The sequence below is a fragment of the Macrosteles quadrilineatus genome, unplaced genomic scaffold, assembly GCF_028750875.1.
Source record: "Macrosteles quadrilineatus isolate MER2022 unplaced genomic scaffold, UCM_ALF_1.0 Scaffold_17__1_contigs__length_3442018, whole genome shotgun sequence".
In the NCBI taxonomy this organism is placed as follows: domain Eukaryota; kingdom Metazoa; phylum Arthropoda; class Insecta; order Hemiptera; family Cicadellidae; genus Macrosteles; species Macrosteles quadrilineatus.
In genome coordinates, this window is record NW_026542610.1 from 1,622,236 (window position 1) to 1,648,600 (window position 26,365).

Genomic DNA, 26,365 nt, shown 5'->3' on the forward strand with positions numbered 1-26,365 from the left:
TACAGCCTAATGTACACGCTCACTAAAAGGCTTAGAAAATTTCTTTAAATGATTGTAACAATAAGCAATTTATTTCCAAACTATGTTGCAGAGATTAAAAAGAGCAAATAATTAAATGTGTTGCATTGTGCGCTAAATTATCTAAAGAGAAGATTTCAAAAGGGATAAATTTACATGCTATTATTTTGGAGTGTAAGTAGGTAAAAGTAGTTTGCTTGTTTGTGGATGTATTTTGACCACATTTTCATTGACATTGTTATTTGGTGGTTTGTATATACTCCGTTAACAAAATTTTTACGGAGTGAGGGGAAACGATTCCATCCCTCCCCAAGGCAACACTAAATCTCCACCTCACCTTAATTTTAAAATAACAGCCAACAGAAATACATTAGGCTAAAAAAAGTTGGTGGGGGAACCCAGGAAACCTTCCTCCCAGGCAGCCAAAATGTTGTGTACAGCATAAAAAAATAACATTGCTAAAATTTGTTGCTAAAAAATGATGGGTCTTTAAAGTCGCTATAGCTCACAAAATAAGTCATTCTATCAGTTTTAATTGGGAAAAAGTTTGTGTATTCAATAGAAATTAGTAATTTAGATTAGCACAATATTTCCGTGGCTTACATTAACTACACGACAACTTTCTAATTTTGATCAAAAATCGTGACAACCTAAGGCTAACACGGAAATGTCTAGTTGTATCAATAGTCAAAGATACTATGCTTTTATTATTTCACTAAAAACAATCTTTGCTACCTTCTCTGTAACAAAAAACCTCTTGTTAGTCTCGTTAAACTTAATTTTGTTTTTTTAATCGGGAATGAATCTGAAATCTGACAAGTTTATAAAAACATTTTAGTAGAAAGCCAACCGGGCAAATAGAAATTTGCTAAGGCAGCAGGTTTGCCAAAGTGGGGGTATTTTGTTTGTTACCTTGTGTTCTTAATGATCCTATACAAGATACACAAATAGAACAAGAATTGCAAATAGAACAAGAATTGTTAAAAGTAATTAAAACTAAAACTTGGCAATACCGCAATAGTGTACTGTAAATTGTGACAGTTTATAACAACAAAAAGACAAGCAAAACTATTTAAAAAATATTTATTATAAAATAAAGCTATACAATTTTATGTACAGGTGACTTAAGTTCTAAAAATACCTATTTTATATAGAAACTGCACAGTTTGAGCAATCTGTGGAGTAGATAGATACCATAAAGTGTAATTTTTTAATAACTTTTGGGTTACATAAGGTTTTTTAATAAGTAGCAATAAAGTAAACTTACCAAAAAATATTGAGAGAATCCTTTTGTTTTTGTAGGAGTGTGTCAATTTGTAATTCAATTGTATAAAATTCATAAACATGATAATGAACACATAAAGATATCACAGGTTCTCACAGGTTTCATTTTGTTATAGGAAAATGTTAAATTACTTTATAAACAGTATAAAATATTGTAACACATTTAAGTCATAAGTAAATTAAGTAATTACATTCTAAGAAGAAAATATAAACAATAAAACATTCTATATTATGAAAAGTATTTTTAAGTTTCTATAAGTGTACTATGAAGTCTAGAAGGCAATGGAGAAAAGTACTTTAGAAATCCATAAAAATAACTAACATTACAGAAGAGTCAATGAAAAAATTTGTGACTTTATTATACAGTGCTATTTACATAACTAATAACAACAGATTCCTAATTAATCAATAAAAACTTTGTTTGAATTCGCATGAGAACAATAATTAAATACTGGTTTTCTGTTGTATCTTAATGCCTTTTCTATCTTTTCAACACAAAGATAGAATGTAAGGTCGAGTTGTATAAAATCAAATAGTACATTAAACTATTTTTTCTAGTTTTTAGGACACCTTAAAGCTAACATTTAAAAGTGTGCTTCAAACAAATTTACTATGTTCTGCTCTATTTCAACAGATAAACAATATTATGTGCAAAAATATCACACAAAAATCACCTAAAGGAGAGGATTTAGTTCAAAACTGAAGTAAATAATTTTAGGATGAGGCAAAAACCAAACTAGATTGTTTAAAAAGAGGTTCAGTTGACCATTTGCTCTAAGGAAACAAATCGTAAGCACAGTATCAAATGAACCTCAGATAAGAGTTTTTAAACTGAAATAATAACCTACAATGTAAGAAATCAATATGTTTTTGAAGACACTGAATTCTGAGAATCATTTGGAGTCCTGAAGATTGACTTCGGTGTAGCACCCGATTTCAATGTTTGAACATTACTGTGTTCGTAATGTCGCAAGTTTACAATGAATTACAACCCGTACAGTCAGTATCACTAGGTATGGCAACATTTTCACTGCACAGCCATCTTGCTGTAGCCTGTGCTGATAGTTGGGGCTTGGTAAACTGTGTTCTCCTCAGGTTCTGAAGCAGCTATAGTGAGATCCTCCGGGATTTGGGCCAAGTCCAACCTGGATTGCGGTGTGTGCTGAAATACAACATTTTGTTGCCAAATTTTATTTTGAAAACCGAAACATGATATAAGATTCTATACTGGGGCCACTACCTGGGGAGAAGTTTAAAATGGGCAGTAGATCTGCCGTAGAGATAAGTTAATAAATTAATAGTTTAGTTAAATAAAAATGAAAATATAAATGATGAAAAATGAAAATGAATGAATAAATGATTAGTTAAATAGGCTACAACTGGAGCTGGATGGAGTCCTTTATTTGTTGAAACCCCTCATGAAATACACTTTTGCTGACAAAAGAGAGGGGTTGTAAGAGAGTTAAATTTAGTTGGTTCTGTACCTGTCCAGCTTAATTTTCCTTTGATGTTTGTATTTTATGCATTTTTTCATGCTCTATTCTGGAGATGGTTTTTATGAGCAGGTCAAAAAGTAAACCGCCTCAAATGATTCAATGATGTTTGAACCCAGTGACAAGACCTGTATTTTGCAATAATTTATTTACCAATTAACTTATTAAATGATTAGTTTATTAACAAGTCTATCAAGTCATAAATCCATTGCTTTTAAAACAGATTGGGTCAATCTTTTGAGGAACAAAAAAATGCTTAATCTCAACATTGAATACCCATAAGCGGTGTAATCAAATTTCCTCCAATACTTGTTCTTAATTCAAATTGGGGATAAAACAAGTCCATTTGTGTCCCCATCTTTTTTGATAGTAATCATTTGAGTGAAGGTCTTGACTCGTTTCATCCCCAATTTGAATTAAGAACAAGTATTGGAGGTAATCTGATTACACCGGGGGTTGGGAATCAGCTATAATAGTAGTGAATGAAATAAGGAACACAACGTTGATCTCAGATTTAAACTTGACCACTTGACGCCCCTTGACGGCGACAAAAGGTCAGTGGAGACCTTGACTTAGTGAGGCTTAGATTAATTTATGAAAGCGTCTTAACATTTTGGGTATATTATTGTTCAGCGTACCTGTGCTGGTATCACACTGGCTGGGGCTGCCACTCTGACCTCATGTTTTGCCGAAGCTGCTCCCTCAGTATCTGACAGCCCGTCCAGTTCTTGACTGCTTGCATTACTCTCAGCTACCTGTCCCAGAAAACAAACGTACATCAGTTAGTTATTATAACTCTAAAGCAATACATATATTACAAATTTTTGTTGGTATAGCAGGCTTACCTGAATAGGCCATACATCCTGACTCAAGAGACACAAAACACTGTGCACCATAGATAACAAGTTAGAATATTTATGTGTTACTAACAGCATTTTCAAACTAGGAGAGTTTGAGTTTGAAAGAGAGATGTCTTCCAGACCACTGCCTTGTGAGGTTCTTAATTTTTTTATTTATTGTGCCAGAATAGAATCTTTCAACCAACTCTTTCCCATTCAGATGAGATAAGGATGCTACCATGACATACTCCTCAAAATTTAGGCCATTTTGCTTTATATTATGTTATTAACAACAATACATGCACATCCCTTAGACGTTTTATATTTTGTATGTCGGATGATGTGACATAAAATATTATAATTATTTACAATGTTATTCTTCAGTTTAAAAGTTGGTGTATTTGAAAGAAATCACTAATTTACATCAGCGCACACAGTTAATGGTTTTATTCAACTTTACTTTGATTATAAAACTCACTACATGAAGTGTCTAGTTTTATCCAATGTCAAAGTAAATACCCCCACTGCAGCAAACCTGCAGACTAAGCGAACTTATATCGCCTAATTTAATTTTCACTAAAACTTTAAAAAAAAATGTCAGATCCATCCTTTATTTATAAAGCAAGGAAGGTTTTGAACATTTGAGAAAACCATAAGCCGCACACTGATCAACTGCATACTTGAAGACAAAGGTCTTGATGTGAAACTTCCCCAAAATATATATATATCGTTTTTTGATAAACCCTCTCCTAAGGATAGGAACCTGAATTTAAGGGCTGTATTTAATTACATTTAAAATATTTAAGATATTTCAGCTGTTAGATTTGTTTTGATTTTAGTTTATGTATTTTTACTTTTCCTTTAATTAACCTTTTCATTCTACTATGGCTCTTGATCTGCAGTCATGGTGATTGCCAGTGTTGTTACCGTCTTTCATCTCGCGAGGGAGCGACAGGCGATCTACTGCAGGAGATCTGAAGTAGACAGAGAGACTGCTGCCAGAGAAGAACGCAGTTTTAACCGCTGGCAGTGTGAATGGGACACTGAGTCTAAGGGACGTTGGACCGCCAGGCTCATGCCTAGCATCCGACCATGGGTGGAATGGGAGCATGGTGAGGTTGGGTATTTCTTGACCCAGTTTTTGTCAGGTCATGGTACTTCCGGACCTTTTTGCGGGAAGACCGACAGCCCGATCTGTCTGTACTGTCCCAGCATTGCAGACACGGCCGAGCACACCTTCTTTTTTTAGCCTCCTTGATCTCTGAGATCGGCGTCGACATTACTCCCGACAACATCGTTGGAGATATGCTCCAGGGTGTGGGATCCTGGAACTGTGTAAAGCAGTTCACTGAGGCCATACTTCAGGATAAGAAGGTCGATCTTGATCCGCCTCAGTTTTCGGAGGAAATAAGATGTAAAGCCCTAGTGGCATAATGTAAAAGGTCTAGCCCGAAGTAATGTGCTTAACAGTTCCAGTCTAGTGCCCTAGGAGATGAGGGGTTTTTTAGCCGGTAGTCTGGGGACATTGGGCCCGCGGGAGTCTGGCACTACTGAAAGGGCATTTAGGATCTCAGTCTGCGTAAATAAATTTTTACCCCCTCACCACAAAAAAAGTATGAAATAAATAAATTTGCCAGAAGCAACACGTTTGACACGGCCCGTCACCACGTTTGACCACGGCGGTCGGTGGTCTAGTATGTTGTGCCGGAATTATAATTGTGATAAGCAAGGAAGAGCTCAAGAGGCAAACACTAGGAGGAAATCCCTATAGCACGGGGCACAGGGTCTTCCTTTGCCGTGCGTTGCAGCATACGAGGGAGAGGGTGGCGGTTTGACTTTGCCCTAGACACCAGTGACTGTGATAGACACTTCTTAAGTGTACCATTGAGTCTTTTCTCTGTACCCTCCTTCTCTGTGGAAAACCCCTACTATAACCCTGTTCCCATAGTCTGATCATGCTGGTGTGCATACTTGTTAGAAATACCGTATATTTTATGAATTAATGTGAACAGATGGTGCTTTTGGCCTCTGGGCCCTCTGGACACATCACAATAACAAATCGGTGCTGGCCTATGTCTTACAATGCGACCTACGATAATCTAGCTTATTCCTTTGCTAAAACTTCAGACAGCTATGAAAAAAGCTTTACCTCAACAAATGTTGAGCTTAGTTCTCCCCTCAGTCGAGATAGCTTCTCTGAGTTTATGTCGTACATGAAGATCTCCTTTCCTTTCTCTGATCCATCGGGTCTGCAAACACAACAGTTAAATAGATAGCTTCAACTATTTTGTGACAGGATTAGGTAATATTTTAATATAGCAACCTACCTAGACAGACTTTATATATACCGGTACTTTAAAAACATAATTTGGTTGGAATAAGTGGAGATATTTTTGTTTTTCTGATCAGCCTGAATGTGCATTTTAGTACACACAGATATGCAATGCTTTAACATATCACTTAATGACATCCATGAGTAGAATTACCTCAATTTAGTGTCAAAATTTTAATCTGTTAAAATCTATGGAATTGCTGAAAACTGTTTAACACTTATTCTAAGTCTTTTATCTTTGTAATAATAATGAGACAGCTTAATGGTTACATACTATAAATACACAATGAATTAAACTAAACTTGGACTTTATTCACACCCTGTGAAGGGGTGTTTTTAAAACTGTAGCCAACATAGCTAACTCCTCTCCCATGTAAATATGAGACTAAAATACTTCTCAGAATAATGTGTTTGTATTTTTCAGGTTTCTCTCCAGTGACATAGCTCATTTCCACCCAGCCTCATTGCAAAATTGTTCATCATTTTATTTTGTTTTATTTTGACATAGTTGGGCTTACAGGTTTGGTTAAGTCTTAATAAAATGTTTTGAGTAATTTATTTTAATGAATGAGTGAGTAAAAAATACTTACGAAACCACTAGAAGCACAACACTTTGTCGATCAGCTGGATGACCTTTTTCTTTTGCTAGCCACCGCTTATAATTCTCCTTTGTAGGATCTTTGATGAGCATCTTGAGGATGTTACCAGCAATGAACCTCACACCTTGCACCTGGACTGGTGCTGATCTTCCCGTTCTTTCTTCCTCCTCTTCAGCTTCTTTGACAAAGTCATAATCTACAGGAGCCAAAACAACCACACTGTTAACTTTTTTGCCTGTCAAAATTGTAGCGTCCGGAAGAGGGAAGTTAACACCACTCACTTTTAAAGGTAGATACCTGTTGTACTTTGAATCATTTAGTATCACTGAATCCACTTGGGTAGCATCGTCCTTTATGTAGGAATCCTCTACTTTCTGTCCCTCTTGTGTTGAAGGATCGTATCTTACCACTTTCATCTCCACATCTTTAGACTCTGCTGGAGCATTGTCCGGAGCTACAGCAGCGACTGGAGCACTGTCTGGAGCTACAACTGCTGGAACTGGAGCACTTCCTGCTCCGTAGAAATTCTCCAAGGCTTCAGGTGGTAGATTTTCAATAGGAATATCTCCCACCTTATCGTAATCTAAGATTGAAATGTCAGCGTTACTCAGGATACCTGAAGATAACAGTTGTTCCCTGATATCTTCAGGGACTTCATCAGGCAAAGCCGCCAGATTCTCTTTAAACTTCTTTTCTTTTTCTGCTTTTGTCTTAGGATCCTCAGTTGTGGAAGTGGGTGTTTCTTCGGTGGGTGTTGGAGTTGTCGAAGGTGATTGTGAATATACTTGATTGTATTTTGTTTGATAAGCGACAGTTGTTGACTTGACCGGTTGAGAAGTTGTGCTTACAAGTTGATTTGGATGAGAGTATTGGGCTGGCCTCTGGTGACTTGGTTTTGCAGTGTACTGGTTTGATGAGTCGCTGTTCACAAACCGTTGTTGTTGTTGTTGTTGCTGCTGTTGTTGCTGCTGTTGTTGGTTCTGTAGCTGGAGCTGAAGTTGTTGGTTGTACTGTTGATTTATCTGTTGTTGGGTCGCAAGCTGCTGATTTATTTGTTGCTGTTGCTGGTTGGCTAGTTGTTGAGTGTACTGCTGCTGAGCAAGTTGCTGACTTCGTAGCTGCTGATTGAGTTGGTTTATTTGATCAACAGTAGGTTGAGGGTTGATTTGCACATTCTGGTTAAACTGATTCTGCAGTTGGTGTTCTTCTGCAGCAGAAATTGATTTTATGATTTGACCGCCAGGGAAATGTGGAGCATTGTGTTTAGCTTCATTACTAATGGGTGACGGGGAAGTCAGTTGATATGATTGTATAGGTTGTGAAGTAGGTGGTTGACGTGGAATGTTCACTGTTGGCTGGGGAGTCCTGTACTGCTGCTGTAGAGGTTGTTGTTGTTGGATGGGTTGGAACTGTTGCTGGGGTTGGTGAGTTGATGGAATAAAGTTCTGGCGTTGTTGTTGTGCAATACTAATTTGCTGTTGGTAATGATGAGCGTACAGTGGATGAAGTGGTTTTGAAGGAAGGGGAATAGGTGTGTTCAAGGGTTGAGAAGACTGGAAAGGTTGTTGGTTAAATCTAGTGAGATCTTGATTAGGAACATTGATCGGTTGACTTCTAAACTGATTTTGTGTTACTTGTTGTTGCTGCTGACCCAGTTGTGGGTATTGAGGTGAGACCTGAGGCTGTTTTTGGAACTGCTGAGGATTATTTAGTGGCTGAGAGAACTGAGTAGGTCTTTGTTCAAACTGAGGCTGATTACCCCTAAATGGTGGTCTTTGATGAGGATTTTGTGTGGGAGATTGTAGTGTAGAATACAGATTGTTTTGTTGTCTCGGTACTTGTCTCTGCTGTACATTACTGGCTTGGGTCTGGAACTGTTGTTGGAGTTGGTGGTTGTTTGGCCTGTGGTTGAATTGTTGATGATTATGTGGAGTGCTACCAAGGATATTTCCCGTGTGCTGTGGCCTAAATGATGGCTGTTGTTGTTGTTGAGTAGGTGCCTGTCTTGGGAAAGTGACTTTGCTTTGCTGGGACTGATGGTAGTGAAGAGGCTGAGTATTTTGTGCCTGGAACGAGTTTTGCTGAAATCTCCCTGTTGGTGTTTGAAACGTCGGGACCGGAGCAGATGAGCCAACTTTTGGAGGGTTTTGATCATAAATCTCCTGAGGAATTGTTTGATAAATCCCTTGTCTTTTGATGGGGGAATGGCTGTTGTGGCTGTTCACTACTGCATTTGACTGCCTACTTTGAGCTTCTTTCTTAGGCAAGGCTATAGAAGGACTGGGTGAGTTGGATTCACCATAAGTAGCATCAGATGATTTTATTTCCGTTTCCCCAAAGGTGACTTTTAGTCCTGATCCGTGATATATCTCTGAGTCTGGGTGAATCACTGTTCGAAGAGTGGTACTTGGAGGTGGTGATGCTGTAGCTGTCTCATAAACTGTGTCTGAAAGCTGTGGGGAAGAATCGTGTTCAATCTCCTCATCATTTGTTGGAGGAGTTATTGCAGGAATTGGCGCTTCGTAAATTATGTCGTCTTCCCCCTTCCCATGTGGATTTTTCTTATATTTGACGTAAAACACATGGACAGGCTCTTTTGTTGGCTTGACTGGTTGAACAGGTGGTGGTGGGGGTGCAGGTAGCGATTCATTGGATTCCTTGATAATAATCTCAATAATTGGCTCAGGCTCCTGATAGTAGTGCTGGTGGTGGTAGCTTGGGTCGTAACCATACGACTCTGCCAGATTAGTTCCTTCAGAGTCGTGGTCGATCCTATGTACCTGTAACATGGAAAATTACATTCTAGAGTTTAGAAAACTAAGAGGGGAAATACTAACTTCATATTTTTGCATTACTTAATATAATATCTTTTAAATCATATTAGATTCTTTCTGTTTTTTACGTGTTTGTACAACAGGTACATTGAAATAAAGCCAGATTCCTAGAAATTGGAAACAACAGCAGTTTATGAATGAAGAACTGTTAGCTGCTTGAAGAAAGACTATACATATTTCTGATGACACAATATCACATGGTTATGTAACATTTGTTTTGCATGCCATAGTGTATACCGGTAATGTAATTACTGTGTTAATCTTTTGATGAATAACCATAATTACTTAACGCGACAATTTATTTATACTCTTTTTGATTATTACCTTCCATCCTATCCCTCTATTCTACTCTAAATATGATTGACTTTGGATTATTTGCAAGTAGACTTCATCCTTCTTTTAAATTTTATGTTCTGATTCTGGATTCATGTTTCATATCTGACAAGGGTTAATTCACCCAGGTATATAATGGTTTTCAGGTTATATTCACTAATATTTTGACTGAATGTTTTTCCATCCAGGGTACGTTTTACTATATAAGAGCTAAGAGCTTTTCTCTTTGATCATTACCATGCACTGTCTTCTGAAAGAGAGGCAGTTGATGATAGAACAAAATCAGTTTGCAACAGACATAATTTGATATCCTCCAAAGAAGCCTCTATAGAAGGAAGTATTAGTTGGAAGTAGTTTTTTTTCCTCCGGAGGACACCCACTTGTAAGGAAAAAATCAAATAAATAATTATTTTTTGTGTGCAATCTGCTTTGAATGTTAGTAATGTATCCATTCCATTTTATTTAGGACAAAGTCCATAGTGTATGTTTAAATGACCTCACTCAACAGGAAGAAAACTCAATTATCAACAAATTATTCTTTTACTCCCAGTTTTATGTGCTCTGATCAGTGGCGGTTCTAAGACCTATTCAAGAGTTCGGGGGTTTTCATAACCTGAATATTACAGGGGGCGTAAGAAAGGAAGGGGAATCTGGGGATCCTCCCCCAGAAAATCTGGTAGCAGTTTGGTGACTTTCTAAAGCCCTTTTTAACATCGAACTGTGCCCAAAAACTTCTGTTACGTTTTTAGTACAAAAAGTAATTTTAAATATATTATTCCAGGGTACAATGGAGGAGCTTTAGCCCTTGTAGCCCCTTCCTTGGAACCTCTACTGCCTCTGCTTCCTTCAATAACACTATCCTTTACAAATGTTTTATAATCTGACCTTATCCTCAATAGAGTTGTCCTTAGTGAGGTTCGCCAGCCGCTGCTGATGATACAGAGGATCTCTCTGTGAGTATTGCACCAGTGGCTCCATCTGTACAGCGTAGGGAGGAGCTGTCAATGTAGGTCTGCTCCTCCTAAGTGCCTGAGCCACCTGAGGTGTCCTAGGGTGGAAGTGGTTCACACCTGCGCCTGCCTGTATATGCCTGCTCTGGGCTCGAGGCTCTACTGTCCCCTTGGCCGAGCTTGCGTCGTCTGTGGTGATTGCTGAGGCCAGTGTGAATGCTACTCCACCTAGGAGTATTATCTGAAAAAAAAGTTACATTATTTGCCTACTGTACTACCATAATAGGGGTGCGCCTATTTAAAATGACAAGTTTATGGGATTTTACTGTTTTTTTTAGGATTTTTATTGTTTAGCTTTTATTTGGCAGGTAGTTTTATTTTCATTTTCCCTATCACTATAGCTTGCCTGACGAATGTTAATTGCCCAATACTTTCACTGACTGTCCTGCCAAGTTCAAAGGTCCAACTTTCTAACAACCACACCTGATTATTATTTACTACAGATATCTTGTACTGCCATGACTACGAAACGAAAACTTGATAACAATTCTTTTCTCAGGATAGAAAATACAGTAATATACTGTAGGGCCTATGCTACCGTTTTATACTGTTAATACTGTTGTTAATATTTATATTGACAAAGTCTAAACTTTAATCTCTGGTCTATCTTAAAGTAAAGCAATACCTTTGACAATAGTCAATGGTAATACTAATACAATTATTTTCCAGAATAGCCAAAACAAAAATTGTAGCAACCCAATAATACCTGACTAATGCTTATAATTCTAGTGGTTGTCGTTCAACCCACAGTGTTAACAAATTATTGAGTTTCATTTTTTAATGGTAAATGATTTCAAAATTTCAAATATTTTATATTAATATTCATTTTTGGACATAGCTGTTGTAGAAACTTTCTTATTATATATTTGTGCCAAAGATATGTAGCATGGATTGAATTATGAACGAAACGTGTACTTCGCAAAAATTGAATTTATGGCAATAAGTAAATACAATAGTCCTAATTAAGTCAACATTTTAAAGTATTACAACTTTTTAGTCCAAATACTTTAGACTACATTTAAATTCAGAGAGGGCAATTAGTATCTCCAGGTACACTGAGTCTCTTTAGTTTTTTCGTGTTTTTCTCGTTTTTTGTACCATTGTACTGAAATAATAAAGAATTCATTAATTAATTAATTAATTCATTCATTCATTCTTATTTAAAAACACGATATCTAAAGCATTGAACATAATAATTAAGTAAGGTAATATTTATAGAATCACAACGAACAATAGATAAAAAATGTAACTGAGGGATGCATGAGATAACCGGTATGTCAACTTTGTTTTAAATTAAACTATAAAAGATGTATTTGAATAAGAATCTGGAAAAAACGACAACATTGATAATCTTGACCTTGATTGATAATCTCGCTTTCATAGTTGTTAATTGACAATTTCCTTGTCAATTGGCATTTTATGAAATACCTAATGAAACTGCTGAATCCATAAATCTACACAGATCAACTCTATTCGTCAACTCGTTTTATTTCCAGACTTAAAATAGGTACGCAGAATTGTGTTCACATTTCAATGATAATAATGATGACGTAATAATCAGTTCCTAAAGACTCCCGAAGACGATTCCAACAGCTGATAGTCGATGTCTGTCTGTATGTGGTCGGCACGCGTCAAGGAGAGAAAGCAAGAGACTTTCTCACACATTACCATGGAAAAGATGGACCCAAGCCAGTTGTATAACAGGTGCAGTTGGAATGTGCCGGCGTCTGGCTAAACCATTGCCTTTCGGATACTGAAGATGTCTGTATACTACCAGCTGGGGTGAAGTTTTTGCTAAAAAAATAAGTAGTTGGCAGTTTGTGAGGCAGTTGAAATTCTATTTCCTATCATGGATTTTGTTGTGTCACTTGTGGTTACTTAATCATCTTCTTCTTTTTATATACAAATGAATGAATGTAATTCTGCCCTTTATACGTTGCCAAACCATTTATCCGATCGTCATGAAACTTTAGGAAGTTGCTGACGGAGATATTTGTGTGGGATAAAGTTTTGACATCTCCATCAGAACTCTGACCCAGTGGTATTTAAAGTCCCTATGTTATCCGATTTGTCTACAATTAAACAGATGAATTAATAAAATTAATTAATAAAATGAATTAATAATTAAGAAAAAAGCTGGTGAGATATAATAATACCCTTCTGCAGCAAACCTGCCAACCAAGTGAATTTCCATTTGCCTGGATTGATTTGTAATTAATCTATTAAATTAACGTTTATATTTAACAAGTACCTAGGTTAGCTGCTACAGGGAAACTAATAAAGTGTGCTTTTATTAAAATATCTATAGCTTAGTTTGAAATAAATAAATCCACCAAGTTTGATCAAAATATACACGTTAACAAGCCAACTACAACATTTTAAAATATTCTCCATAAGAATAACATGGGATTTTTAAATTAACAATTTTTAAAAATTTCTACGTAACCAATGACCAATTGGTGATTGGGTAATAGTATGGCTTGGGTGTATATCTATCAATATATTTACAAAGAAGACTAAATAGCCTACAAAACTGGGTTTTCTTTAAAGATTTACGTGTAACAGGTAGTCTACGTCAAGAAGATGCATAATTTCAATAGTTTACGACGTGAACTGTTATTTTAGTATATACATCCAGGGGTTTGATCTTCATCAATTCTGAGGCATGATTTGTAGGCTACACAGTTAACGTAAGAAGAATATATTTTTGTGAAAAAAATAGCAACAATGTTCAGTCTGTTTGATAATACTGTATAATGATTGGAGGTTAAAAAAATAATTTTCCGACACATCTTTAAATTAGTTGAGTAAAAAACCTCATATAGTTATAAATTATGTTTATTGATCCAATATTAATAAACCGTTATCGCCAAAAGTGATTTATGAAGAATTAAATTGATTCTTTGTTCAAAGCCAAGGCGTATAAAAGATTGTATACTTTTATACGCCTTTGTACAAAGCTATTCCACTGTTCTACTGTGTAACACCATATATGAAGTAGGCTAATATGTTTTTATTTCATATATGGTACCACAGCGTGTCTCGTGTGTTTCTGTCGTAAACAATCTTAACCAAAGTCTGGTCTCCCACAAAACTACTATTTTTTTACAAACAATTTAGACCTCTTCATTAGATCATATAGAGGTACTACTGTAGGCCTACCTTTACTGAGGTACTAAGGCACCTTTTACATGCTCGTTTACTTCAAGCTAAATAATCTGTTATATCCTTCACTATAATATTGGAGTAGTTTAAATAGTACAAAGATTATAGGAAGCGTATTAAATAATTCGTTTGCTTCAGAAATTCACAAAAAAACATCACTAATTTGAAAAAAAACATTGTATTTTCTTAGTTGAGAAAGGCGATCGTTCCAGTTCTCTAGCATAAGCAAATCCTGGAAAATAGTTTGTGAACATCTTTCAACCCGAAACCAACACCCTCTCACGACTACAATACCTCTGAACAGCTCAGATTGCTTTTGCCAGTAGTAATACAGTACTATAGAAACCATCTTTAATCCCCAACCAAGATTCGTCTTTCAGCCACTCGTAACAAGCTGTGGTTGTAGTGATAAGTTTCCACCACATTTCCACGAACCTTGTACTATATAATATAATTGCTGAGTGATTTTGAAACTTGTCCATAGAGGATGATCTGAGATGAGCTCCGAGCTCCATGTCCCAGATGCAGTGGCTCACCTTGAAAGCGACTCTTCCTTTCTCCCGTAAACACTGTCTTTATGTTGCAAAATCCCCGTCAATGGCGTCAATTCCCACCCAAGAGGGAATTTATCGCTTTTTCAACAGAGTCGTGTTATTTAGTGCCAATGGAAACCAATAGATTAATCATACTCCCTTATAAACTTTTCAAATTTATTCAAACTCTTTCACCGTTCAATGACTACGTTTGTCTTAGACAGTTATTAGATGTATAAAACGACTAATTTACAATTTACAAATTGTGCTTTACAGTTTGGTTACAAGAACATAGTTTTAATTGTATAGTTTGAGCATGTTTAATCTATGGTTTTGTTGTTTAAAAATTGTTAAAAAATAATATGAACAACAAGAAACTAAATAGTAGTAAAAATAAAAATATATACAAAAACTGTACAGAATTGACCTTAAAACTGTCTTCAGCTGATCGTTAGGATTATAAATTTAATAAATAAATAAATTATAGGATGTTTAATCTATGATAATATCGATATTTAGTGACATTCCAATTCTGGCAGGCTGGAAGTTGATGTTTGAGAGGCTTACGTTGAATATGCAGTAATAGTCAATGGTTTTACCTAAGAGAGATTTTAAACTTCTTGGGTAGACCCAGGTTATGACGGTTTGCAAAATGTGATGAGCGAAGTTGATCTAAAATTTGTCGATGAGACGATGTGCTGCAACCATAAATCAAGGTCAATTCTCATACATAATTCATATCTACAGACGATATAAGACTTGTAGCAAAACCTTAGGCACGTATACTAGCGGCCAGTGGTATTTTAATTCTAAACGATTATCTAAAATAGCTCAACATAGGTTCAAGTTAGTATAATCATGGAAGCGAGGGGGTGGTCACCGCCCAGACAATACTTTGACCGACTTTGATGTCTGATAAAAGACGCAAACGATTAAAAAACGAATGACCCGAATCATGTAAGTTTCAGAGTCTTGTAGCATTAATTAATTTCCCAGTGAAGGAACTATGGAGCTTCCGGTTGAATTTGCTAGGTTTAACAAGAGGACGAACGGATAAGTATACGATGTTCCAGTCCAGTGAGCTGAAACCCCACTGTACTGAGGCGGTTCTAGGACCATTTCCTCTTCAGCTTGCAATAAGATGTTGAGTTAGGTTATGTACAGGAGACTGCGGCATATCCCTATATGAATGACACGATTAACAGTGAAAGTGAGGTAGAAGATGTCCCGGAAGTTCCGGTCATATCTCACAAGGTCGTGGTCCATCGGTCCAACGGTCTACCTTTCCCTGTGAAAGCTTTTGTGAGAGCCCAGAAAAGGTTGCATAACCCTTTCACGCTAATGTAGAGAATTTTATCTGCATCGATTCATCTGAGAGCGTAAAATATATTAGAGTCCGAGCTCCATTTCTTACATGAAAAACTAGCTCAGTGCCTTATTCTTAATTGACGATAAATGACTCTCAATAATAGTAGTGTTTCAAAATCCAAAAGTTAATTTTTTTCAAGGATGTTGTATTTCTTTGACCTCTACACACGAAGGTGCGTATTACAATTCTAAGATGAGATGTGGAATGAAGAAGGTGATTGATAGCTTTTACTCAAGGCGACTTGGCCTTCACTGACTTCAGATCAGCTGGTTCGCAGACAAGATCGTAGACAGTCCATTTTAACACCAGATATTATAACTTTTCTCGCAGTTGGACTAACAGGAACAGCTGAAATCAGTTAAAGTCCACTATCATCCTTCAGGACCTCATCGTCCTGAACAGACAGGAAGCAATTAAAATCCAATACAGAGCGGCGATTGACTGCGATTGTCAGTCTCAGCCTTATACAACACAATCAACAACTGAATAAGCTAACGTTGCATTCACGTGTTAGGTTATGTAATGCAAAATACGAATCTAGAAATCGATTTCGTCGTAACTGCTCCCGGATTTTATGCAAGATTGAGTTCAATTACGTCCCTTTTTGCTTGATAAACGCTGAGCAGAATGAGATTTGTAAACCACGTAAACAGACTGTGCAGTACAAAGCAAAGAGAAAGGAATTGAGCACAGAGTATAGAGGTTGTATACACTTAGCTATAGTTACTTACTCTGTGGTCAGACATGATAAGGTTTTATTGCAGAGCACGGTACGTTGCAAAACAAGTAGTCATTAGTTTGTTGGGCGCATTGGTTGGATTCGACGTTGGAGAATTTCTTGTACTTTATTTAGAACCTTTGAACTGCTAGCACAAGGCACTTGCAAAGGTATAGACTTTTTAAACTACGCTCTAACCTGAGATTGCTTTATATATTACTTCAGGCTGCGGCATTATCACTTAGCACTTAGATAAAAATCCATTGTGATTGGCGGGATTTGAACCCAGGACTTCTGGTACCAAAGATCCACCTTTAGTCCATCTCACTCTTGTGTATCATAGAAAAAGAGAAGGCAATTTAAACATTCGGAGGAGCCAACTACTAATGTGTTCGAGTTTTTACAGACTGCTCGAATTCCAAGAATGATAAACTAGTATTTTACATGCCATTCAACTTTCCTTGTAAAATTTATGTTTTTAAACGACGTAATGGTTTTATTGGAATTAGCTTTAGACAGCGAGTACATTTGACATAGGGAAAACACTTCTGACTTAGATATAGATTATAGATCGAAGAGGCGACGGCCAGGAGGATCCAGCTACGATACGGAAAGACGAAATTAAAATCCTAAAGAAACAATAATAATAAACACAGTTAGTTCAGCAGACTATACCTACTGTAATGCTATATACGTACTCGTTGCAGCACACATGAGGTTTTCCGGTGCGAGATACTCATCTACCAAGGTTCGGTCACAATAGTTAAGTAGTTTAGTTAATTCTCAGAGATTTGCCGGTCAGCCGGAAGTAGTACTTTCGCTATTTACTTTCACCTTTCTGTCCTCTCGAATTTATTCTCCCACATGAGACGGCGGCTCCCCACAGAGCTTAATTACACCCAGTGACAAACGAAATGTGGCATGTGTGGTCAGTCAAAGACGGTGGAAGTGAAATTTCAAAGATGTTAGAATGTGAGATGTATAACAGTTTGATAGTTGTTGCACACATATGATTTCTAGGTAAAAATTGTTAGTGTGGATCCATGGATGATGGAGAAGACAATTAGGACTTCAATTAGTAGTTGGACATATGCACGGTGATTTGGTTCGAGTGTGGTGATAGAATTATCATGTAATTGTACACGACTTTTGATACATCAAGTAGATTTTTTTCAAGTAGAACACGAAAATGAAATCGTCTAATCAAATCTATTTACAGGTAATTGAGAAATTGCTTGATTGTGTTTAAAAAACATGCTTATTTTTGGAAAACTTAAAATAATTCTTTGATAAGCTAATTTTTAGACTTGGAACCTCTTATATGCATCATCAAACTTCATTTACTTTGTACTAACTCAGAAAAAATGTAATACTGATGACTAGACACCCTGTGAATCCGATTTCATGACTTATGAACAAATCATATTTCTTCAGGTTGAGTCATGCGACTTTTGCCTTTCATTCATATTTCCCGCCAATATATCGGTTCTGGCGGGAAACTGTTCGAGCGTATCGGTCATATCTGTTGCACACGCCTTGCGTAATTGACCATAACATTTTTATTGAAAGGTTGAAAACTGCGGCAAAGTGATGTGTTTAAAGGGTAACACAACTGAAGTAATACAACTGAAAGGCAAGAGGAGGCGTTTCTTACATAACCGATACATTGTTTCTGTGAGCCCTCGTAACCGGAGATGTAATAAAGGGAATTACAGTAGTGCATTGTAAGTAGGAGTGAGAGTACGGAGCTTGTCAATTTAGTTTAGTTTTGAAATAGGGTTTATTACAATAATATAAAGTTTATTATCTTCTATATATATAAAAGGCAAAGCCCTCACTGACTCACTCACTCACTCACTCATCACTAATTCTCCCACTTTCCATTTACCTAGGAGGCTGAAATTTGGTACACTGATTCTTTAGGGATTACATAGGAAAACTAAGTAGTTTTTATTCTGATCGGACTCTCGCGCTCCGCCCCAGTGGCTCTGGAGTTTCCCATGTTAACCTTATGAGTACCCATATTTAAATGTAATTAATGAATCTTAACAGCTGTTTCAATTAAACAAGTTGGTTCTGTTCTATGATGTGCAATAGCATTAAAGTTACAAGGATTACCAACAAGGTGCAGCACTATTATTTTTTGTTATTTATGACAACAGCTAATTTGCAACCAAAAGGTGAGTGAGCGTAGCGAACGAACTTCCACCTGGAGGCGAGTTAGCGTAGCGAACGAGCTAACCTGAAGGCAAGTGAGCGCAACGAACAAGCTCCAACCTAAAGGTGAGTGAGCGTAGCGAACGAACTTCAACCAGGACGTGATTGAGCCATGCGAACGAGCTCACTTATGAAAAAACGGGGCAAAGCCCGCGGGTACAGCTAGTATAATATAAAGTTATCACATTGCACTGTTTGTAAGAATGGAAAATCGCTTAATCAATTTCCTACAGTTTGCATACGCAATTAAATTAAACACAAATTTAAGTCATTAAAAAAATGTTGGAGTAAAACTGAGCCTCACTCACAAAAATTGACTGTGCAGTAACATTAGTCTTATTATTTAATAGACTTCCTATAATGGGGCTAAAACCCCCCAAACAATCGTTTTACCAGAATGGTTTAAAGAAACTATGTAAAATTTTCCTTTAAATGAATTATGAAGGAAAGAATGACGAAAATAAGTTATCTGCTACAAGTAAACCTAACCTTACATAACCAGATAAAATTTAAATTAAAATGTATTACCGCTGGTATGTGTGTGTTTTTCAGTAATTTAGAGTGCAATTTAGTGAAGGATATAATTAAGAAACCTTAAACATGTTTGGAAACCCTGTTAAACGCGATGCTAAGGCTTAGTGAACTATTGAAGTATAGTCAATGTAAGGAAAATCTAGAAATCAGAAATAGATTATGTTAAAAAAATACGCTCGGGTAATTTTCACAATAAGAAATCCGACCACCGCACTTCCTCATTCCACATATGTAGGGCGAAGTAGATGCTCAATATTCCAGTCACAGTTCGGTCCTAATTGTTGTGATACATATGCAAGTGTGTGTGAAAGTACCGCAGAAACATGGCTGCAGATGGACTAGACATGACGTCATCATGGACACATGTAGAAAGGTGGAAGGATATTTCAATGATAATACGTCACCCACGTGACACAATATCGTGCTCAGTATCACAGTCAGGTATATGGGTGAATCGATATTTATAATATCTTGATAAGGACTGGAGGGAGATCCCCCTAACAGAGAAAGTCCTTATTGTATAAAAGAAATATTTTCTGTTCTAGAACCACTCAGGCCGAACCAACGGGTAGGCCTACTGGTATTATTAGGCTACATATCTGATTACTATGAGTTAGTGTGCGATAAGACCAAGAACAACTAGAACAGCCGATCGAGAAATCATTGATTACTATTACCTATGAGCCGTGCGAATACTTATGAAGTTAAACGGGGCGAAGCCCGCGGGTACAGCTAGTAATACAAATATAACAGCACATGGGACAAACCTCTTTTCTGGATTTCGTTGTGATTGACAAGGAGCACATTCCTCAGTCGGTTTCCACTGGGTACAGTTTTGTTAATAAACAAATTTTTTTCTCTAAAATTCTTTCAAAATCCATGGCATGGGTACCTTTAAGACGGTCCCAGGGTTAGTTAAGCCATGAAAGTTATCACGAAATTGATGGTGTATAAACCTACTCCATGACATTCTCCACGTATTCACCAAGTTTCGTGGTCGTCAGTCCAGCGGTGTCTGAGTTTATCACTGCCAAATATATATACAAATACACAAACCAACATGTATATTTTTCTTATGGATCTTTATATGCAAAGATGTCCCGATATGTGATGCCAAGCCTCAGACGTTGATTATACTGTACAGCTACATGTGTATGTTTTAATAGCCAGAATAAAAACGAAATTTCAATTTCCCATCGCCGCCTCTACGAGTCTACAGGTGAATGTAAGGTTAAAGGGTGGAAGGTCGCGGGTTTCTCCCAGTCGCTGCTTTTTCTCGTCCTTCTCGTCGCCTTTCTACTGCATGCCGACCATCCCGATCGTCTACGTAAACTACGTTGCCTAAAGAAAGCACCTGGACGATTAGATGACTCTTTAGTAGATACTTATCTCATAAGAATCAGAAGTTAACAGTTATGATGATCTGTTATTCAACACACAAACTTGTATATAGATATTCCTACCCGACGATGTGTTTTACACGTGCTAGCTAACTTTGTTTATTACACCTTTCGCATTTTTCAGTTTGGAAGTTGGCAAAATCTTTTTTTTTACCTAAACGTTGGCCTTGTGACAAATAGCAGAAAGATCCAGACTTTAGAATTTGAACCAGTAATCTTCTGATATTTAGACGAGGATTATGATTGTTGATTACCCAGAAAACGTATCCAGTTTACAAAATACGACCAACGCGTGTGTTGAGCAATCTGTCGGAATAGGACAACGGAATATGGACAACAACGCTTTTAGTCATTTTCATCTTTGGATTATTCCATTCACTGGCGTAAATTAAACTATGCTACAAAACAGTGAAAGAGGGGGCTATGAGTTAATAATTTCAATGAGTCACTTGACCCAAAACTAGTAATCCTCTAAAAACAGAATAAGACAGAAGACCATAGATTAAAAGATGTCTATACTCCTTTTATCTATAAGAAGACGGACAAGGTACGGTTACCTTGTTTAGTTCCAAATTGAAAGGACAGTGTCTCTCTTTTGGTTATATGATGTCTTAGCCTAAAGACTCAAAAAATGCTATTAAATAAAACGACCATAAAAGTCCTCTAAATGACTCTGCAGCAGAACGTTCTCTGAAGCACCGAGGTTTTAAGTAAACACAAGTAATCGTCTCGTCCTTTAATCTAAAATCCAAAGTAAACTGTGTCTATATTTACTTTGTATGGTCGCCATTTCATCGAAAAGTATTAAAAAGTATTAAAGTATTCAAGCGCTATATTTCCATAGCACAACGGAGCCCCGGACACATCAATGTAATGACAATACACAGACACTAACAGCGAATGTATCACAATTATCGTTACGTGTACCACCGTCCTGTTAGCAGTTAGCGACTTGGCGTGTGGCTACTTACGTAACTCGCTAATTGGTTCGTAACGGGATAACGAACCACACATGCCCAGAGCGTTACGGTGACCGAGTGCGTGACGTAGGAGTGGCACACACACGAAATACTCACAGCTTAAGACTAGTCTTTAGACAGAAAAAATAAAAACACTCAACATATTGATCTTATTCATGAGTCAAAACTAGAAACAAAAACAATAATAATCACAACTTAAAAGTCAGCTGCAATTAAACAACGTTACAAACATTTCACTTCTTTCCACCAAGTCTAGGCTTCTTCAGTTAACCTCCTCTGTGGCCTAAAGGTCCTTGTTGATCTTCGCAGCTGAGGAGGTACATTCGGGTGGGGTAAAGCTTCCGGAGGGGAAGTTCTAGATCGTAGCTGAGGAGGGACATTCGGATGTTGTGAAGCTACTGCAGGGATTGCTCTAGGGCTAGGAAATACAGCTGGTGATCCATGGTTTTCTGGATTTTGTATTTGGAAATCTGAAGAAGACAGTAGCTGTGGTAATTGTTTAATGCAGGGGTCGTCTTCCTATTCCGATTCATTGTCTTGGTAGCATTTATGAATTTGACTTGTATGTCTTTTAGTGTGTCCATTAGAATCAATCAACTATGTGTTCCTACCTAACCGTCTAAGTATGGTTCCTATTTTCCATTTTACTTTCCCTTCAACAAAAGTATGAATGTACACTTTACTCCCAATGGAAAAGTCTCTGGATTTATTAAATCGCAGCACTTCAGAAGGTTTATCTCTTGAGTTTATCTCTTATGAAGGTTTGATAAAATCTAATTTAGTTCGCAGATTACGACCCAAGAACAAAAATGCAGGTGTTTGTCCAGTTGCAGTGTGAGGTGTAGCTCGATAGCGAAATAAAAATGTCCTCAAGTTGTCTGTGAACAAGCTAGGCTCTTTATTGTAATGTAATTTGTTCAGAGCTCTTTTAAAGGTATCTACATTTTTCTCCACTTGTCCATTAGAACTTGGGTGAGCTACTGGAGTCGTAATATGTTTGATATTATTGCGCAGGCAGAAATCTTTAAAACCTTGCGAAGTAAATGGAGTTCCGTTGTCTGAGACGATTGTTCTAGGTATGCCATATTTACACAACAAATTCTTGAGCGCTTCTATTGTCTTTTCTGTTATAATAGAGGACATAGGTACTATTTCTGGCCATTTCGAGAAAGCGTCAATCACTAAGAGAAACATTTGTTCGTAAAATGGTCCAGCAAAATCTAAATGGATTCGACTCCAAGGTTCACTTTCTTTAGGCCAGTTGACTAGATGTGTTTTACTTGGTAAATTTTTAGCAAACAAGTTACATTCACGGCAACTGTGACACGTCTGTTCAATTAGACCATCCATTCTTGGCCACCACACATGACCCCGAGCCTCAGACTTCATTCTGACCATGCCATTGTGAGATTCATGCAAGTAGTCCATGATGTAAGTTCGGTATTTAGGTGGAATAACAGTTCTTATTCCCCTCAGAAGACAGTTATTATGTAGAGTCAGTGCATCTTTCATAGAAAAGTAAGGCCTCAAGTTCTTATCTGGACACTTTTGTCAAACTTAGTCATAACGATCGCACAGTCTACTTTTAAGCTCGGTTACTGTGCAAACTATTTTATGCGATATCTTTGATCATGTCAGGTGGCTATTGGAGTTGTAACCGACGTGGAATTTTGTGAACAAAATTTTAGAATTTATCAAATAAATAGATTAAATCGGAATATATAAGCATAGATTAAAGGAGTAGACAATGTTCTGCTTTAATCTACGATAAGGTGTGATTAAGAACAGATAACACTTTTAGAGTAAATAGATAACCTTCAAACTAATAGACCTACTAAGATCCTCAAGTACCTCCTACTAAGTATATATCTCAAAATATGAAGTGCCTTTATAAGTAGATTTAATCATTAAAATCAGCTCTCTTAAGTGAAAAAAAACACTTATTTAAATTAACTGCATGGGCTTATTCTCATCAGAATCTCATTCAACAACACACACTTATAATCCTAATGACACTAATAGAAAATTATAGCAGTGGCTTTATTGTTAATGTATGCAAAATTGTTATTCTACGTATAAGGGGAGCATGTGATTACAGTCCTGACATTAGTTAATTTTTAGGTTAAATTCGTTGTTATTATTTGTTAAATGTCTTCAAGGAAACAAATTACAAAGACGATTACCAAGAAACAGTCAACTTTTTACAGAGCTCCAAACATAATTCACAAAACAAAAACCTCCGTATTTAATTGTATAATTAAAGTAAGGAATGACTCGAGAGTTGTACACATTAAGAATTAGACGAAATCGGGTATGGTTTATCCTTATGAAATGAATTTAGATTGAAGTGAGATGTCTTGTGTAGCTTTTTACCAGCATTATTCAGGTCCATACCAATTCCTTAATTTTGAAACCCAATGATCAAGGACTGCTAGGTCAAATTTGGAACTTTCAAAAATTTACTCAGTATCGACCAGTGACCTCCTGATTACCAGGCGAGCATTTCACTAAGCTACATGAAGTTGTGCAGTTCTTACTATCCTTCACGGTCATTGGTACTACCGTAGATCATGCATCATTGTAGTCATTATCATATATATGTCACTCTGATCAGTCAACGACCAATGCAGTCCTTATTCAGTGTGAAAGTGTACACTAGCCAGTATCCAGTCTCGTTTTCGCATCTTCTCGGATTTTCTCTCCCAAGATTCTTCTCTGCTTACTAAATTCTGCTTACTTTCCACCTCGAGTGAAGTACTTGATACTATTAGTTTTTATGTCAGCAGATGTCTGTGTATTTTTCATTTTAGATTACCTAGTTTATAAGGTTGATAAGTTAATAAGGGAACATGTGAATTGAGGATTGAAATCTAAATAATTATTCACCTTAAGGGTTAGGAAGCAAAGTATACTCGTTGGTAAATAAGATGGAAAGCTCAATTAGAAGTAAATAAAACATTCGAAAACCCCACAATTAAGGTTGTATTTACATATAGTTTGTTTGGTATGGTTAAGCTGTACACGTTCCAAACTCTTTGAAGCATGAGTTAAAATATTTACCGAAAATTGCGTCAATAAATCAAAGGCTTTTTCCATACGTGGTGACCTATTTTGAAAGAGGGTTCATCAACATTTAATAGGAATACTTTAAGTTTTATTTTACTAGACTTTTTTTATTTGTCAATATAGTAATTTTAATTAATTTATAACAATATTGGAAACTCATAAGCTTGGTAAAAGGAAACGACTTTTTATTTTATTACAATTTAACAAAAGGTAAATCGGCCATTTTCATTATTGATTATTTGTTTCTTTGGTTTAACTATTTAACACTCGTAAGACTTTAACACTAAGAGGTGTTGGCGTGTTTGATCTAACTACATCACGTATTTGTTTGATCACGTATTTTTACATCCATTTATCTAAACATCAATTTGCGTAACTTATGAGTCGTCTATGAAATTCATTTATCCATCTATTCACCTTTGAATCCATCTAATAATCTATGTACCGTATCTCTCTATGTACCGTATCTCTATGTAGCCTATCCATTTATCTATGTATCTATATTTACTGTTAACGACCGTAAATATAAAAAAAATGCCTAGGATGAAAAGTTTGTTGTTTTAAATTATTGGCCTACTTATGGAAACAACCCGCTAATTGGCAATACACATAGCAATACATTTATACAGGTTTGTACGGTGAGATTTAAGTTGATGGACTATATCATTCTCTTGGAACTGGAGATGTTTACCGTCTTTTAAGTAAACTATTGGGGATGGTTTTTTGCCTTGCAGTACAAAAATAGATCTTTGAAGTTTTAAGCGGTAAAACAATAAGTGTATGTGTACTAGTGAATATAACATTGATTGTGGTGCTTGAAGTGGAGTGGACTTCTTATCTACCGTATGGACCGCTTGTATAAAGCCAGTGTTCACTCAGAGTTTAACTAGCCTCTTGTAGAATGGGAATATGTTAAAGACCTTAGTTGTTCTTTCTATGCTAGTTGATCGGGATGTAAAATGCCATAGTTTACTCTTTCCAGATCGTACATACTCTCTCAGTAACTGACTAAACTGAGCTAAGTTCTTTTTCATTCTAAAGTGACACAACCTTTTGCATCTACGCCAGTGGTACTTAAATTTTAACACAAACACGGCATACTAATTTCACATTTAGCTAGGTCGATTTATTAATGGTATTGATATAGGCTAGTTCATTTATGCAACGGGCTAGTACACAGCGTTTGTTTTATTCATGCAGTTTATCATTATTCCGAAGATAGGTACACTAAATACTGCTACATATTACAAACAAAATTAGAAATAATTTCACCATAGAAAAATATAATACGAACAAATCCAAACTAGTGAAAAATAAACAATATACTCCGCCTCGTGGGAACAAGCATGAAATCATAAAACTTTTGTTACACACGTAAATAAAAATTTTGTATTTTAGATGGTAAATTCTTTCAGCACCCCTTATTTTTAAACAATAATGATTTCATAACTTATAATGATTTCAGTGAAAAAATTATAAGTTTTGTTGTAGACACTCAAAATAAAAATGAGAAAATCTATGATGAAAATACATTAACATTATTAGATTAGGTTTTAACTGTTGTTATTTACTTACAGAGCATAGTAACCTAGCCATGTTGGACACTTAACACATGACACCACCGACCACACTGAATCTGTA

The 26,365-nt window shown here is 36.5% G+C and overlaps 1 protein-coding gene across 1 annotated transcript; it reads right to left on the reverse strand.

Annotated features, from left to right (window-relative positions):
• Positions 1-1,122: 1,122 nt before the first annotated feature.
• On the reverse strand, positions 1,123-26,365 carry LOC129005227 (mastermind-like protein 2). The gene is made up of 6 exons (XM_054434062.1): positions 26,300-26,365; positions 10,618-10,923; positions 6,557-9,345; positions 5,784-5,883; positions 3,434-3,550; positions 1,123-2,464 (listed from the first exon to the last, which is right to left on the reverse strand). The coding sequence occupies exons 1-6, from the start codon at positions 26,318-26,320 to the stop codon at positions 2,330-2,332; spliced, it is 3,468 nt and encodes a 1,155-aa protein (XP_054290037.1). The 5' UTR covers positions 26,321-26,365; the 3' UTR covers positions 1,123-2,329.

Bases quoted from the DNA above. Each gene is read 5' to 3' on its own strand.
- LOC129005227 (XM_054434062.1), bottom strand. From the start codon at position 26,320: ATGGCTAGGTTACTATGCTCT. The intron at 10,924-26,299 runs GTAAGTAAATAA...CTTTTTTTTCAG, and splicing joins TGGCTAGGTTACTATGCTCT to ATAATACTCCTAGGTGGAGT. The intron at 3,551-5,783 runs GTAAAGCTTTTT...TTTCTGGGACAG, and splicing joins TAAGCTCAACATTTGTTGAG to GTAGCTGAGAGTAATGCAAG.